This window comes from Ylistrum balloti, unplaced genomic scaffold (genome assembly GCF_031769215.1).
Source record: "Ylistrum balloti isolate Yb309-2 unplaced genomic scaffold, AGI_CSIRO_Ybal_v1 Utg370058, whole genome shotgun sequence".
Classification (NCBI taxonomy): Eukaryota; Metazoa; Mollusca; class Bivalvia; order Pectinida; family Pectinidae; genus Ylistrum; species Ylistrum balloti.
In genome coordinates this window covers 951,579-967,314 of record NW_026782107.1, presented here as the reverse complement: position 1 = coordinate 967,314, position 15,736 = coordinate 951,579, and the positions used below count along the sequence as shown (strand labels likewise).

General features: G+C 38.9%; 1 protein-coding gene across 1 annotated transcript; it reads right to left on the bottom strand.

Annotated features, from left to right (window-relative positions):
* LOC132549451 (RNA polymerase-associated protein LEO1-like) lies at window positions 1-15,008 on the bottom strand. Its single transcript, XM_060213395.1, has 12 exons — window positions 14,966-15,008; window positions 12,898-13,644; window positions 11,299-11,415; window positions 9,388-9,518; window positions 9,012-9,142; window positions 8,004-8,088; window positions 7,547-7,665; window positions 5,899-6,033; window positions 4,158-4,293; window positions 1,937-2,117; window positions 608-720; window positions 1-188 (listed from the first exon to the last, which is right to left on the bottom strand). The coding sequence occupies exons 2-12, from the start codon at window positions 13,532-13,534 to the stop codon at window positions 9-11; spliced, it is 1,965 nt and encodes a 654-aa protein (XP_060069378.1). The 5' UTR covers window positions 13,535-13,644; window positions 14,966-15,008; the 3' UTR covers window positions 1-8.
* Between the last annotated feature and the right edge of the window lie 728 nt (window positions 15,009-15,736).

The following is a 15,736-nucleotide window of genomic DNA, read 5'->3' as shown; positions in this document are numbered from 1 at the left end:
TTCACTCCCTACTCAGAATCTGATCCCCCAGAGGCTGTTCCCCTTTCTTTCCCTCCTCCATCACTTCCTTCACTCCCTGCATCATCTTCCTTGTCTCCTCCATCTTCTTCCATCTCAGCATCCTCATCATCACTTTCTACAATCCTTGCTTTCTTCTTTTTTGGCCCACCAGCATCAGAGTCAGAACCCTGAAACATCAGACACTCTGTTACCTCCCTTGTGTCCTTTAATAAAATTGCAATTAAGCAAAAAAAGATCTGCATTTCTGCCAAAATTCCTCATAAAATCTCACATCTTTTATCATCAGTTTTCAATCCTGATACTCCTAGACCTTTATGTGGTACAGAATCTGCCATTTTCTGACAATCAGAGAACTCATGTCTCAAACTAAACTTTATAATCCTCAAAATTTCACAAAACTAAAATTATTACACAAACCAAATTTAATTTAGAGACCAGTGCTTATTTACATGAAATAGTCTTTTGAAGGTCATCACCCATGAACAAGACCTTACAGGTCAAGATATGGTATTAAAACCATCCTTTATCAAAGAGTACCTTAAGGCCAACATATACTGACTTTATAGTAAAAGTCACTTAGACATACCTCATCGCTCTCCATCACGCCTTTCTTTGCATTCATCAGCCGTTTAGCCTTGCTTTTCTCCCGATCAGAGTCGTAGGCATCGTCACTGTCAGATGAATAGATTTGCTGTTTCTCTGCAAGATTCCAGTTATTATACAATCATTACTATAATCAAATCTATGAAATTTACTAAGACAGAGGACAGCGTGACACAAAGATAAACACAACAGGGTCAGACAAATTATTGTAACCATGTTAAGAACAGAGCCTGGCAGGTGTGAGGACAAACCATACAGGATGGGGCATTTTATTGATGAATTTTCCAGGACAGAGACTGATATAACATGAGGAAACCTACACAGTGAGGCATGGTATAGTAAACATTTTCGTATCTAATCAAAACATCTTGTTATCTTACAAGAGATCCCAGAGGGATCTTGGCGCCCACCATTGTTTGATCCTGATCTGTTCACTGAAAGTTGGGTATTTTTCCTTCTTTTCTCTGTTTTTGCTCTTAATGATAATGAATTTGAACTTCAATCCTTTGCAGAAATAGCGATAATAATCTTTCACTGTCAAATCCAAGAAGGCTCACTAGAAGCCATTTTGTTTTTTCTGATCAGTCCCAAAATTAAACAAACAAAACTAACAAACAAGGGTAACTCACTCATTAAATTGGAGAAAGATCCATGTAGTTATCAAGACATAGCAAAAACAAACTTTTAAAGTCAAAATCCAAGATGGCCACCTGTCGTCCATTTTTTTTCTGATCACCGCTAAAATCAAACGGGAACACCCAGGGACAACCTTCATAGGTAATTTGAGCCAGATCTATCCAGTCCTTCTCAAGAAATAGCCATAACAAACTTGTCTAGGCGAGATCGAAGATAGCTGTCTATCGTCCATTTTGTTTCTCTGATTAGATCCAAAATCTAACTGGCACAACAAAAGATCAATGGGAACCCACATATGAAATTTGAGAAAGATCATTCCAGTACATTTCAAGAAATAGTCATAACAATCGTCATTGAAAAAATACAAGATGGTAATCTGTCGGCCATTTTGTTTTTCTAACCAAGCAAAATCGAACTGGAACAACTAGGGATCAAGGGGAACCTATGTACAAAATTTGAGAAAGATCCATCCAGTACTTCTCATGAAATAGCGTTAAGAAAATGTTTTATGAACGGAGGAAAAGACGGATGGATGATATACCATGAATGTAGGATGATGATGATTGGCTAAAAATATTGAAATCTTGATAAAGAATCACATTAGCCCCTAGTTAGGAGATTTTACAATATCTGACGTTGACCTTCCTGGTGTAATTATTGATTATTTACTACTGACCTTTTTTGTTCTGTTTGTAGTGCTTTTTGATGGCTGCTATAGAGATCTCGCCTTCATCATCATCGTCCTCCTCATCTCCTTCCAGGAATCCTCGTGTGAGACCTCCACCATGTGATCGCTCTCTTGTACGACGTACCTGACTTTCTCGACGAATAGCTGCGCGTAATTTCTCTTCCTCTTTCTGTCAAAAATATTTTAATGGAAGTATCTGTAGACAAGCAAAATCTATTCATGATGTTACACTAAACAGTACAAGGCTTATCTCAAAATTGGGTCCTAACACCAGTACATGTGTCTTACCTTGAAATGAGGTCCTAACACCAGTACATGTGTCTTACCTTGAAATGAGGTCCTGACACCAGCACATGTGTCTTACCTTGAAATGAGGTCCTAACACCAGTACATGTGTCTTACCTTGAAATGAGGTCCTAACACCAGTACATGTGTCTTACCTTGAAATGAGGTCCTGACACCAGCACATGTGTCTTACCTTGAAATGAGGTCCTAACACCAGTACATGTGTCTTACCTTGAAATGAGGTCCTAACACCAGTACATGTGTCTTACCTTGAAATGAGGTCCTGACACCAGCACATGTGTCTTACCTTGAAATGAGGTCCTAACACCAGTACATGTGTCTTACCTTGAAATGAGGTCCTAACACCAGTACATGTGTCTTACCTTGAAATGAGGTCCTAACACAGTACATGTGTCTTACCTTGAAATGAGGTCCTAACACAGTACATGTGTCTTACCCTGAAATGAGGTCCTAACACAGTACATGTGTCTTACCTTGAAATGAGGTCCTAACACCAGTACATGTGTTTTACCTTGAAATGAGGTCCTAACACCAGTACATGTGTCTTACCCTGAAATGAGGTCCTAACACAGTACATGTGTCTTACCTTGAAATGAGGTCCTAACACCAGTACATGTGTCTTACCTTGAAATGAGGTCCTAACACAGTACATGTGTCTTACTTTAAGATGAGGTCCTGACACCAGCACATGTGTTTTACCTTGAAATGAGGTCCTAACACCAGTACATGTGTCTTTCCCTGAAATGAGGTCCTAACACAGTACATGTGTCTTACCTTGAAATGAGGTCCTAACACCAGTACATGTGTCTTACCTTGAAATGAGGTCCTAACACAGTACATGTGTCTTACTTTAAGATGAGGTCCTGACACCAGCACATGTGTTTTACCTTGAAATGAGGTCCTAACACCAGTACATGTGTCTTACCTTGAAATGAGGTCCTAACACAGTACATGTGTCTTACCTTGAAATGAGGTCCTAACACAGTACATGTGTCTTACCTTGAAATGAGGTCCTGACACCAGTACATGTGCCTTACCTTGAAATGAGGTCCTAACACCAGTACACATGTCTTACCTTGAAATGAGGTCCTAACACCAGGTGCTTACCTTGAAATGAGGTCCTAACACCAGTACATGTGTCTTACCTTGAAATGAGGTCTCAACTAACATGTGTCTTACCTTGAAATGAGGTCCTGACACCAGTACATGTGCCTTACCTTGAAATGAGGTCCTAACACCAGTACACATGTCTTACCTTGAAATGAGGTCCTAACACCAGTACATGTGTCTTACCTTGAAATGAGGTCCTAACACCAGTACACGTGTCTTACCTTGAAATGAGGTCCTAACACCAGTACATGTGGCTTACCTTGAAATGAGGTTCCGACACCAGCACATGTGTCTTACCTTGAAAGAAGGTCCTGACACTAGTATCATGTGTCTTACCTTGAAATGAGGTCCTGACACTAGTACCATGTCCAAAAAACCCATGCTAAGGAATGTGATACCATTTGATTGATAATATCTTCAACTTTCCATTAAAAGTAACAATTTTTATACTTGTAAATTGATGCCAGTGATGTGACCTTTAATTTTACAGTTATGTGTTTCAAATTTTATCATTTTTAGGTTTATATCTTTTGCATTCAAACTGAGGAAATGAACTTGATGCTTAAAATGTAGTTTGTGTTATAGTTAAATATTTCTGAATTTTTTTATTCTAGACCTTTGTATTATTGAGATAACTCTGTATCACATTCATAAAGTAGGTCAAAAACAAATCTGAAGAAGCTCTACACATTCGGTTTTAATTTTTGTATTTACCACACCTAGCTTAGGATAGAGATATCTATCAAATTCCTCCACACAAATGGTGTCAGAAGTTACAGAGCTATCATCCTACCTTGATCATTTCACTCCTGCAGTAGTCAGGGTCACGACCTGAGATAGGAACAACCTTGACCTTCTGTGTCTTACTTGACCTGTCAGCTAAGGACAAGGTCATCTTTCTATGTGTGAAGGACTCGGTGGAGTGTGGCCTGGAAATGAAATATCATTGTCAATCATATCACAAGTCTTAGGATTGATTATTTTTTGCAACAGAAATAAATCTGTGAAAGTTAATCGCCACAAATTAAGACAGAATATAAACCAGGATTATCATATAGTATAAAAACCAACACGACAACATAATCATAATTTAAACTCCAATTCCATAAAACCAGGGCATAACATGAACAATGGAAAGATTTACATGAAGAATCCAGAAAAAGTACAAAGTGAAAAAGACCAGGTGTTCTGGAAGAGTAAGTATCTTCTGCTTCATCAACAACACTCGCTATGTACAATGGAACAAACAGGCAAACTAACAAGCATCAAATATGTCTAACTTTATGTCGCACAAAGAAATAGCATATAGTCTGTGTCACAAAAGATAAATGAAGAAGACATGGAATATAAAGAATGCTTGTAATATAGTAAATTATAGTCTGTTTCTCCAAAGATAGATAACATCAACGGGAGGTAAGATATACCATACCTAAAGGCGAGCTTTGTTTTAAAGACACTCTGTCCCTGAAGACCAGTCCCCTGTCGTACAAACAGATGGTTAAAGTCGCCCTGTATCGGCATCGTGTGTACATCAAAAATTTCCTCACCAAGGTGTAGAGACATACTGAAACAATACAAATATCTCATTTGTCAAGGATCTTGTCTTTAAGTCACCAATCCTATGATGTTTATGGCACTTAAGACATCAAATATACAAAATGATGCAAAATCTCATGTGTGAATATTGCTGAAATTCACATTCTTGTTTTCAGTCTTTTAAATTCACCAAAATGTAAACTTTCTTTTTCTGTTTTGCTAAGAGGTGGAGTCTCCTTGTAGTAGCTTGTGACTACCACACAACATATGGAAGGCAAATAGCATGTCATCCAGAGCAATTTATCCAAGGACACAACCATGACATTTCACTCCTGCAGTAGTCCTGGCCCTGTACTGACTGAGTATCATGGCCCTGTACTGACTGAGTATCCTGGCCCTGTACTGACTCTTCCTGTCCCTTACTTGACCTGTCAGCTAACTGGACAACCTTGTCATCTTTCTATGTGTGAAGGACTGGCCCTATATTGGAGTGTGGCTCTGGAAATGAAATATCATTGTCAATCATATCACAAGTCTTAGGATTGATTATTTTTTGCAACAGAAACAAATCTGTGAAAGTTAATTGCCACAAATTAAGACAGAATATAAGCCAGGATTATCATATAGTATAAAAACCAACACGACAACATAATCATAATTCAAACTCGAATTCCATAAAACCAGGGCATAACATGAACAAAAGAAAGATTTACATGAAGAATCCAGAAAAAGTACAAAGTGAAAAAGACCAGGTGTTCTGGAAGAGTAAGTATCTTCTGCTTCATCAACAACACCCGCTATGTACAATGGAACAAACAGGCAAACTAACAAGCATCAAATATGTCTAACTTTATGTCGCACAAAGAAATAGCATATAGTCTGTGTCACAAAAGATAAATGAAGAAGACATGGAATATAAAGAATGCTTGTAATATAGTAAATTATAGTCTGTTTCTCCAAAGATAGATAACATCAACGGGAGGTAAGATATACCATACCTAAAGGCGAGCTTTGTTTTAAAGACACTCTGTCCCTGAAGACCAGTCCCCTGTCGTACAAACAGATGGTTAAAGTCGCCCTGTATCGGCATCGTGTGTACATCAAAGATTTCCTCACCAAGGTGTAGAGACATACTGAAACAATACAAATATCTCATTTGTCAAGGATCTTGTCTTTAAGTCACCAATCCTATGATGTTTATGGCACTTAAGACATCAAATATACAAAATGATGCAAAATCTCATGTGTGAATATTGCTGAAATTCACATTCTTGTTTTCAGACTTTTAAATTCACCAAAATGTAAACTTTCTTTTTCTGTTTTGCTAAGAGGTGGAGTCTCCTTGTAGTAGCTTGTGACTACCTACATTGAACAACATATGGAAGGCAAATAGCATGTCATCCAGAGCAATTTAGAATCCAAGGACACAACCATGACAGTACAGACTGACTGAGTATCCTGGCCCTGTACTGACTGAGTATCATGGCCCAGTACTGACTGAGAATCCTGACTCTGTACTGACTGAGTATCCTGGTCCTATACTGACAGAGTATCCTGGCCCTGTACCGACTGAGTATCCTGGCCCTGTACTGACTGAGTATCCTGGCCCTGTACTGACTGAGTATCCAGGCCCTGTACTGACTGAGTATCCTGGCCCTGTACTGACTGAGTATCCAGGCCCTATATTGACTGAGTATCCTGGCCCTGTACTGACTGAGTATCCTGGCCCTGTACTGACTGAGTATCCTGGCCCTGTACTGAGTATCCAGGCCCTGTATGGATTGAGTATCCTAGCCCTGTATGGACTGAGTATCCTAGCCCTGTACTGACTTAGTATCCAGGCCCTGTACTGACTGAGTATCCTGGCCCTATACTGACTGAGTATCCTGGCACTATACTGAGTATCCTGATTGAGTATCCTAGCCCTGTACTGACTGAGTATCCTGGCCCTATACTGTCCGAGTATCCTGGCCCTGTACTGATAGAGTATCCTGGCCCTGTACTGACTGAGTACACTGGCCCTGTACTGAGTATCCTAGCCCTGTACTGAATGAGTATCTTGGCCCTATACTGACTGAGTATCCTGGCCCTGTACTGACTGAGTATCCTGACCCTGTACTGACTGAGTATCCTGGCCCTATACTGACTGAGTATCCTGGCACTATACTGACTGAGTATCCTGGCCCTGTACTGACTGAGTATCCAGGCCCTATATTGACTGAGTATCCTGGCCCTGTACTGACTGAGTATCCTGGCCCTGTACTGACTGAGTATCCAGGCCCTGTACTGACTGAGTATCCTGGCCCTGTACCGACTGAGTATCCTGGCCCTGTACTGACTGAGTATCCTGGCCCTGTACTGACTGAGTATCCTGGCCCTGTACTGACTGAGTATCCTGGCCCTGTACTGACTGAGTATCCAGGCCCTGTACTGACTGAGTATCCTGGCCCTGTACTGACTGAGTATCCTGGCCCTGTACTGACTGAGTATCCTGGCCCTGTACTGACTGAGTATCCTGGCCCTGTACTGACTGAGTATCCTGGCCTTTTAAACAGTGGATTATGAGACATATGGTTTATAGGATAGTTAACACATTGAACTTATGTATAATTGATGTAAATAAACATAAATATTGAAAGGACACACCTGCCGTCAGACCAGCGAACAATTCTGGCATTACTTTCCTTCATTGGAACCATATTATCATCTAATATAGGAGCACCCTCCTCATCCTTTACCGTCCTCCATCTCACTGTGTTTTCTACCTGTAAACCAGAACACTTTCTTTAAAATAACAAGTTTTTTTGCCTTTGCTAATAAATACAGGCTCTTTTTTCTGTGCCAGTGCTTTTGACTTTAGTTATATCATGGTGTTTTTGTTGTATGTGTCTGCTGATAGTGGTAGGCATGGGCATCTGAGAATTTGCTGGAAATTTGCTACAGGACAAAGTACTGTTGTGACACTGAATTGATTTCATCCTATTTAAACAATTTGATGACGTGGAGTTTGTGAATTAAAAAACTCATGGAATCAACATAAAAAAATCCCCGAAAAAAAATGATGATTTTTTAAGTAACACTTTACTTATTGGATTGTGTTTACCTTCAGTTTTGTCCTGGCACGACCTTCTTCATCCAACACTTCATCTTCATCTATTTCATCTTCATAAACACTAGCATCATATGGCCTGTACAAACAAAACATATAGTATTAAAGAGACAAAATCATCTATATCAACACTAGTAAATACATGTAATACATACTGGCCTTGACCTTGTGGCCCTGAAACACAACAATGTTCAAAATAAACAGATACTTGATCATTGTCTAAAGTTTGACCAGATTCCAAGGAAGAATGAAATTGCTTGGTGTTTAACTTGAATCAGTTGATGGATTTCTATATATAGCAGGGGTGACCTTGACCTCAGGCCCCTGAAAAACAACAATGTCTGTAGCATACTCGTTATTTACATTTGTATGAAGTTTGATCAAAATTGGTCAAAACATGAGAGTTGCTAGGAGTTTACATTGAATTGGGACAGGATACTATGTGATGGGACAAGAGAGACATAGCTATGCTATATGTCCCCCATTTGCAGTCAGTCAACTAGCATCTAGCAGTCTGTAAAAATAAAACACACAGTGACAGGGATATTCTGGTGATCAGGTTTGAAAAAGTGGGATTTTTTACTTGTGTTTTGTTGTCTAGGTCTGTAATGTTATATACCTTGTCTCAACACTGAGGAAGTTAGGCAGTTTGAAACTGTGGACTGTTTTGCCCAGGTCTGTAATGATACACATACCTTGTCTCAACACTAAGAAAGTTAGGTCATTTGAAACTGTGGACAGTTGTTGTTCAGGTCTGTAATGATACACATACCTTGTTTCGACACTGAGAAAGTTAGGTCATTTGAAACTGTGGACTGTTTTGCCCAGGTCTGTAATGATACACATACCTTGTCTCGACACTGAGAAAGTTAGGTCATTTGAAACTGTGGACAGTTGTTGTTCAGGTCTGTAATGATACACATACCTTGTCTCGACACTGAGAAAGTTAGGTTATTTGACAAGGTGGGTAGTTGTTGTCCAGGTCTGTAATGATACACATACCTTGTCTCGACACTGAGGAAGTTAGGTAATTTGACGTAGTGGACTGTCTTGCCCAGGTCTGTTATGATGCGAGGAATCTCCACTTCAATTCTCGTTTCTGGTGGCTCCTCCTCTTCTTCCTCACCAGGCATCTAAAACAAGAGTTATCTCCCTTCAATCATGAAGTTATTCCTACCAGCATTTTATAATCTATTAAAGCTGATATCGTATTGAGTGTTACACCAATAGGAAATGTGACCACTCTGAGGGGAAGGGTGTGGCATTAATTAACAAAGGAATCCATTCTATGTGAGGTTATATCAAACGTCTATTCTCTCTCAGTGACAGATGTAAAATGATAAGCTTGTTATCATAATAAGTATAATGCTTTATTCACCCTCTCTCTGTCCCGATCTTCATCATCCTCTCTCATCTCATTATCAGATTTCTTTTCTTCTTTGTCTTTATCTTCCTCCTCTTCATCTGAGCTGATATCAGCAGCGTCCCCAAACAGATCGTCAACAGTCGCTACAACATAACAAAGCTGTACATCAACAAAATGACACCATAACTTCCTCTCCTTACCAAAATTTATCAAAACAAATCAGTCAGCTTGACCTCTTTTTTACACTGTCTTTTTGAACAAAGAAATTACACATTTTTTCTTTCTATGCTTTTTATTCATGAGATATGTATTTTCTGATGATATGGCCTTTGATTTCTGGCAGGGTGAGGCATGGGGCCCTCTTTTATTCTTCCTTATTTTTTTTTTCTTGTTGAAAAACTTTATGGAGTCCTTGGAAAAAAGTTTTTTGGGATTCATCTCCCTCTTTACTCCTGGATGTACCAACAAAGGGAAAACAACAGTGATTTGTCAATATTTGATTGATCAACTTGAACATCAGAGAATAATTTTTATATTTATCACCTAATTAGTTCTTAAAATCAAAATAGTAGGAAGAGCACAACAGCTGAGGCCAGGTGTAGTAATACTGTGACTGCCGACATGTTTGGGCCTGCGAAGAGCGCCCTGCATCCCTTTGGGATCCACTGGGACCTAGAAAATTAACTTTTCCTGATCTACACTAGAATGGATGTTGGTTCTTAGCCCTGTTTTCCCCACTTATTTAGTTCTTAAAATGTTTATACACAGTAAAATGTGCATTTTTAAAGGAGCATGTACATGTAATTTGAAAGTATGGACTGTGTGAATGATGTGTGTGGAGAACGAGAGCCCTCTTGTGAGAGGACAGATCTTGTAATGTTATGTAGGTGTCTTGATCTTGGGCGATAAAATGCTTAAAAAACATTATCTACTATTGACAATTTACAAACAAGATTTACATCCCCTAAGGAAAAGGTCTCTGTGTTACCCACTTATCAGTCACAGGGGTCACACCAGCTTTAAAATTCTTGCACAAAAAATCAACAATTTTTTTTCACCAAATGATAAATTTAGGAGCCAAAATAAAATTGGGTCAAAAATTATGTTTGAATAATAAAGTTAATTGTTTCATATATGATTAAATATTCATATGAACAGTAATAAATAATTCACCTTCAGTTTCAGTACTTTTGTTTCAATAAGGTCTTAAACATGCAAGGTAGCTTAAGAAAAAAACATACCAGGTAGTATTGTCATGAACATGTAATTCATATTTTATGAAACAAGAGATCCAGAGGGATCTTGTGCCCTCCATTTTTTTTATCTTTACATGTTCTTCAAAAGCTGGATCTATTCCCTTCATTTCTCTGTTTTTGCTGTTAATGATAAGACATCTAAACATTCCTTTGCAGAAATGATAATCTCTACCTGCCAAATCCAAAATGGCCACCTTGAAGCCATTTTGTTTCTTCTGATCAGTGCCAAAACCAGATGCTCACAAGGAGAGACCAAAAGGAAAAATATGTATGAAATTTGAAAGATATCCATTCAGTACTTCAGAAATAGCAATAACAATCTTTAAAATCCAAGTTGGCTGCCTGTCCAGAGACCTTAAGTCTATGTACACACAGATTGTCAGGAACCTACTGGTCGGAGGGGATTAGTAGATGTGGCATGACACTACATAGTTAATTGGGGCTGTGAATACAACTAAACAAGACTGCCTGATGACCAGTATAACATGTATTACATGAATGAATGGACTATCAGCTCTTTTTCAATAGGATTTTACAAAATCAATCTGAATTTTTGTTGCCAACTAGAAATTGCCAATTACATTTTTTATCACAAAATGTGACATTGGCGTCTGTTGGCATGAACCTCGAGTCATTATAAAAACCTGGGAAATATGAGATATTTTACCTTCGACCGTTTGGCCATTCTCCTCGCCTCCAGATTCCTCATCCTCACTTCCACGTGGTACTTTTTCTTTTTTCTTTCGGCCAATGAATGAATCATCAGAGTCACTCCCACTGTGTGCTGTTAGATGATGTAATGTTTTATATGATCAAGTTTTAAAATATGATAAATATTACTTATGAAAAAGGTAAACATAAATACATGTAGTTTCATTTTTTTCATTTTAACAAATTTAAAATAAATAACAAGAGGCCCATGGGCCTTAATGGTCATCTGACAAAAAGCAAGTCAAACTCTAACAACAGTGAGTCTGCCATTAAAACAGTGGGCTTTATTCATTTGAATAAACTTGGTAGCCCTTTCTCCCAGCATCCTACAGGCCCAATATCAGCACTCTGAGCCTTTTGGTTACTGAGAAGAAGTTGTTTACGGATTTTAACATATTTGAACCTGTGATCTTGAAAGTGGGTCAAGGTCATTCACCTGAACACATTTGGTAATACTTCCTCAAAGCATCCTACAGACCCAATATCAGCACTCTAATCATTTTGATTATTGAGAAGTCATTTGCATATTTTAACATATTTAACCCCTGTGACCTTGAAAGTGGGTCAAGGTAATTCATTTGAACAAATTTAGTAGCATGTCATCCCAGCATCCTACAGGTCCATTATCAGCACTCTTGGACTTTTGCTTATTGAGAAGAAGTAGTTTGTATATTATAAATATATTTGACCCCTGTGACATTGAAAGTGGGTCAAGGTCATTCATTTGAACAAACTTGGTAGCCCTTCATCCCAGCATCCTACAGACTCAATATCAGCATTCTGAGCCTTTGGTTGTTGAGAAGAAGTTGTTTAAAAATTTTAACATATTTGACCCCTGTGACCTAGAAAGTGGGTCGAGGTCATTTATTTGATCAAACTTGGTAGCCCTTCCTCCAACATCCTACAGGCCCAATATCAGCACTCTTGGACTTCTGCTTATTGAGAACAAGTCGTTTGTATATTTTAACATATTTGACCCCTGTGACCTTGAAAGTGGGTTGAGGTCATTCATTTGAAAAAACATGGTAGACCTTCCTCCAAGCATCCTACAGGCCTAATATCAGCACTCTTGGACTTTTGCTTATTGAGAACAAGTCGTTTGTATATTTTAACATATTTGACCCCTGTGACCTTGAAAGTGGGTTGAGGTCATTTATTTGAAGAAACGTGGTAGCCTTCCTCCAAGCATCCTACAGGCCCAATATCAGCACTCTTGGACTTTTGCTTATTGAGAAGAAGTTGTTTGTATATTTTAACATATTTGATCCCTGTGACCTTGAAAGTGGGTCAAGGTCATTAATTTGACAAACTTTGTAGGGCTCCATGCCAGCATGCTATGGGTCAAGTATTAGCCCCCCAGGCCTTCTAGTATTTGAGAAGAAGTTTTTTGAATGAAAAGTTTACGGACGACGGACGATGCACGACGAACGAAGCATGATGGCTATAGGTCATCTCGACCCTTTGGGTCAGATGACCTAAAAACAGACTTCAAAAAACCACATTCTGTTACTTTGACTGACTCAAACAAATCCCATATAAAAGTTGGTATACTAACCTGACCCAACAGGTGTTCCTTGTCTGCTAGCTTCACTACCACTTCCTCCACCAGGCGTCCCCAGGGGACTGCTGTGTCGACTTCCTTTTGATCCTTTACTGGCCGGACTTCCACTCCTTGAACGACTTCCTGATTTAGAACGTGACCTTGACCTAGATCTTGACCTAGACCCTGACCTTGACTGAGCACTTTCACTTCCCGAGTGTGGACTGCCTGGTGGACTCCCTGACCCACTTCCTACTGGTGTATGTGATCTGTGTGATACTGGTGACCCGCTTTTTGACCTTGGACTCCCCATGGGGGATCCTGAACCTATACTTCTGGGGCTTCCAGGGGGGCTTCCTGAGCCACTATGTGTGGGGCTTCCTCTAGGGGAATTTGAAGCTCCACTGTGAACAGGGCTCCCTACAGGAGAATTTGAAGCCTCGCTATCAACAGGACTGCCAGGTGGTGATTGTGATCCTCCACTTGGAGCGGGGCTCCCTGGAGGAGAATTTGATGCTCCACTTTGCACTGGGCTTCCTATTGGTGTTCCAGATGCTTCACTTTTTGGACTTCCTGGGGGACTACCAGATCCACTGTGAGTGGGGCTCCCTTGGGGAGAATTTGAAGCTACACTACCTGAAGCATTGCTCATGGGACTTCCTGGTGGGCTGCCGGACCCACTGTGAGCTGGACTACTGTGCTGACTGCCCTCAGATCCTGAACCGCTTCTAGCAGGAGATCCAGATGCAGCACTTCCCTGATCTATTGTAAACAACCAAACAAAATATCAATTATGTTCAAAAGTCATTTAGAAGGAACCAGCTTTCCTTCTATATCTGTTTTAAATGACTTCAGGAAAAGACCACTACTGTTTATATTTCTTTCATTAATTTGAGTACTGTATTATTTATTTATCTTATTGTTTTGTCTTGTATGAACTTAGGTCACCAAATTGCTTCTATGAAATGGCAAACATTTGATATATACAAATATAATGGCATTATTAGACTATTACAACTATTTTTTTACAACAACCTCAGTTACAAGCAGATTTTGATAATGAGTGCCAATCTCGTGAGAGTTTACACTTTGGTAGGATTATAACAATAAAACTCATGAGATTTGTAAATGGCAGCCACTACCAATGTGCTTGACAGCTGTGGTTGGAAGAAAAATTGAGTTGATATATTTGGTTAACAACCATCAATGGCTTTAACCTTACACAGGTGATAAGAAAAATGTCTCATCTTCTATCGATGTATTGTTTATAAGCTGTTGTAAATAAAATATGACCAATGGTTGGATTACTAAAAGTTTGTGTTTTAATATAAGGAATTCAAAATATAAACCAAAATAAAGGAAAAAAAACCCTGACACTGATAGATGATCAGAACCATTCAGACTTCCACAGTACTTAACCATGTCAACTAATATTGATCAATGAACAATCATGTATCATACACTTAATGTAGATCACACATCCAGAATAATCCTAATGGTGAAACTGAAATTCTTTGGCGATTTAAAAGTTGCATTGGCGAAAGAGCGATTAAGGATGTTGTTTATCTTTGCCCTTAATACATCTAGGATAATTTGTCTAAATAGCCAGAATTTCCGATGCTCTTGTCGCTTTTTGTGATTCTTCATTTATATCGGACGTTTGAAAACACGAGGGACACTGTCAAACGTCATATGTATATATGAGACCCAAGGAGGAATCAAAAGGGATCATCGCTGCTCCAGTACCCACATAAAGCCAACGATTTGACAGTGCTCTAGTACCTGATCATGTCAAATACTGCTGTCTAGCGAAGCGAGCAAGTTACGCTCGGTGTCGATTGATCATGAATTTACCTCTAACCTAGCGAGGCTTACTATGATGTTACAAACTACCCGAGTCCATGGTCAGTTATTTTCTTCGTCAAAACAGGAATCGCGTGCATTATGGCACCACGTGAAATTAGTATTTTCTTGCATACTTGGCCACTGCTTAACAATCAGAAATATTCAAGGCAACAGCGTAGTATGTTTTATCGTGCCAATACATTTATACCGATCTGTCAGAGAGACAAGAGCCACTAACCATTGTCTGATTCTGCATCGCTTCCGAAAATTTCTTCTGCGTCCGCCATACCGGTCGGGTTTATCAATATTTAAGATTTTATGACGTATGTAAAGGAAACAGATAGGTGTAAAATGCTACCTGTGAATAAAACGAAACGAATCACATATTAAATTTGTAATCAGAGCGAAAATATCTTAGACAGTCAAAATACTTTTTTTAATCTATAAACTATTTAAATTGAACCATAATGCTTTTGCGACTTTAAATATGAATGTTACTATGTAATTTACTACATCTAGCATGTTGAAAAGGGGTGAAAAACACCAAACCATTTTACTCCAAACTACTTCCAGCTTCTACCACTCAGTATTTTACGACAATGTCGATGCAAGACGAGCTCCATTTTTTTTGCTTCAGAATTTTATACTGTCATGATCTGATAGACCAGTGGGCAGTATGTGTAGCATCTATAAAATCCCTCTCGTCACTATGGTAAATAAAGACGTGCATTAGTCGAGTGGTAAATAAATTAAATAAATGATGTCGGAATAATACAAAAACATTTAAGACATGTTGTATTTCAAAAATCATAAGCAATACTACCCGAGAAGCATACAGTAGAGATCTTTAGGTCTGCTGTTTGTAAGTATAAGATAATCACTTAATAAAAAGTTCCGCGATGTCAGAAGTGAATCTCCGAATCAACCATGCTAATTGAAGGGTAATAAAGGTTCGAAGAAGAAATGATTGGGAATCGGATGACCAAAGCAACTGGCAAAGATATGATGT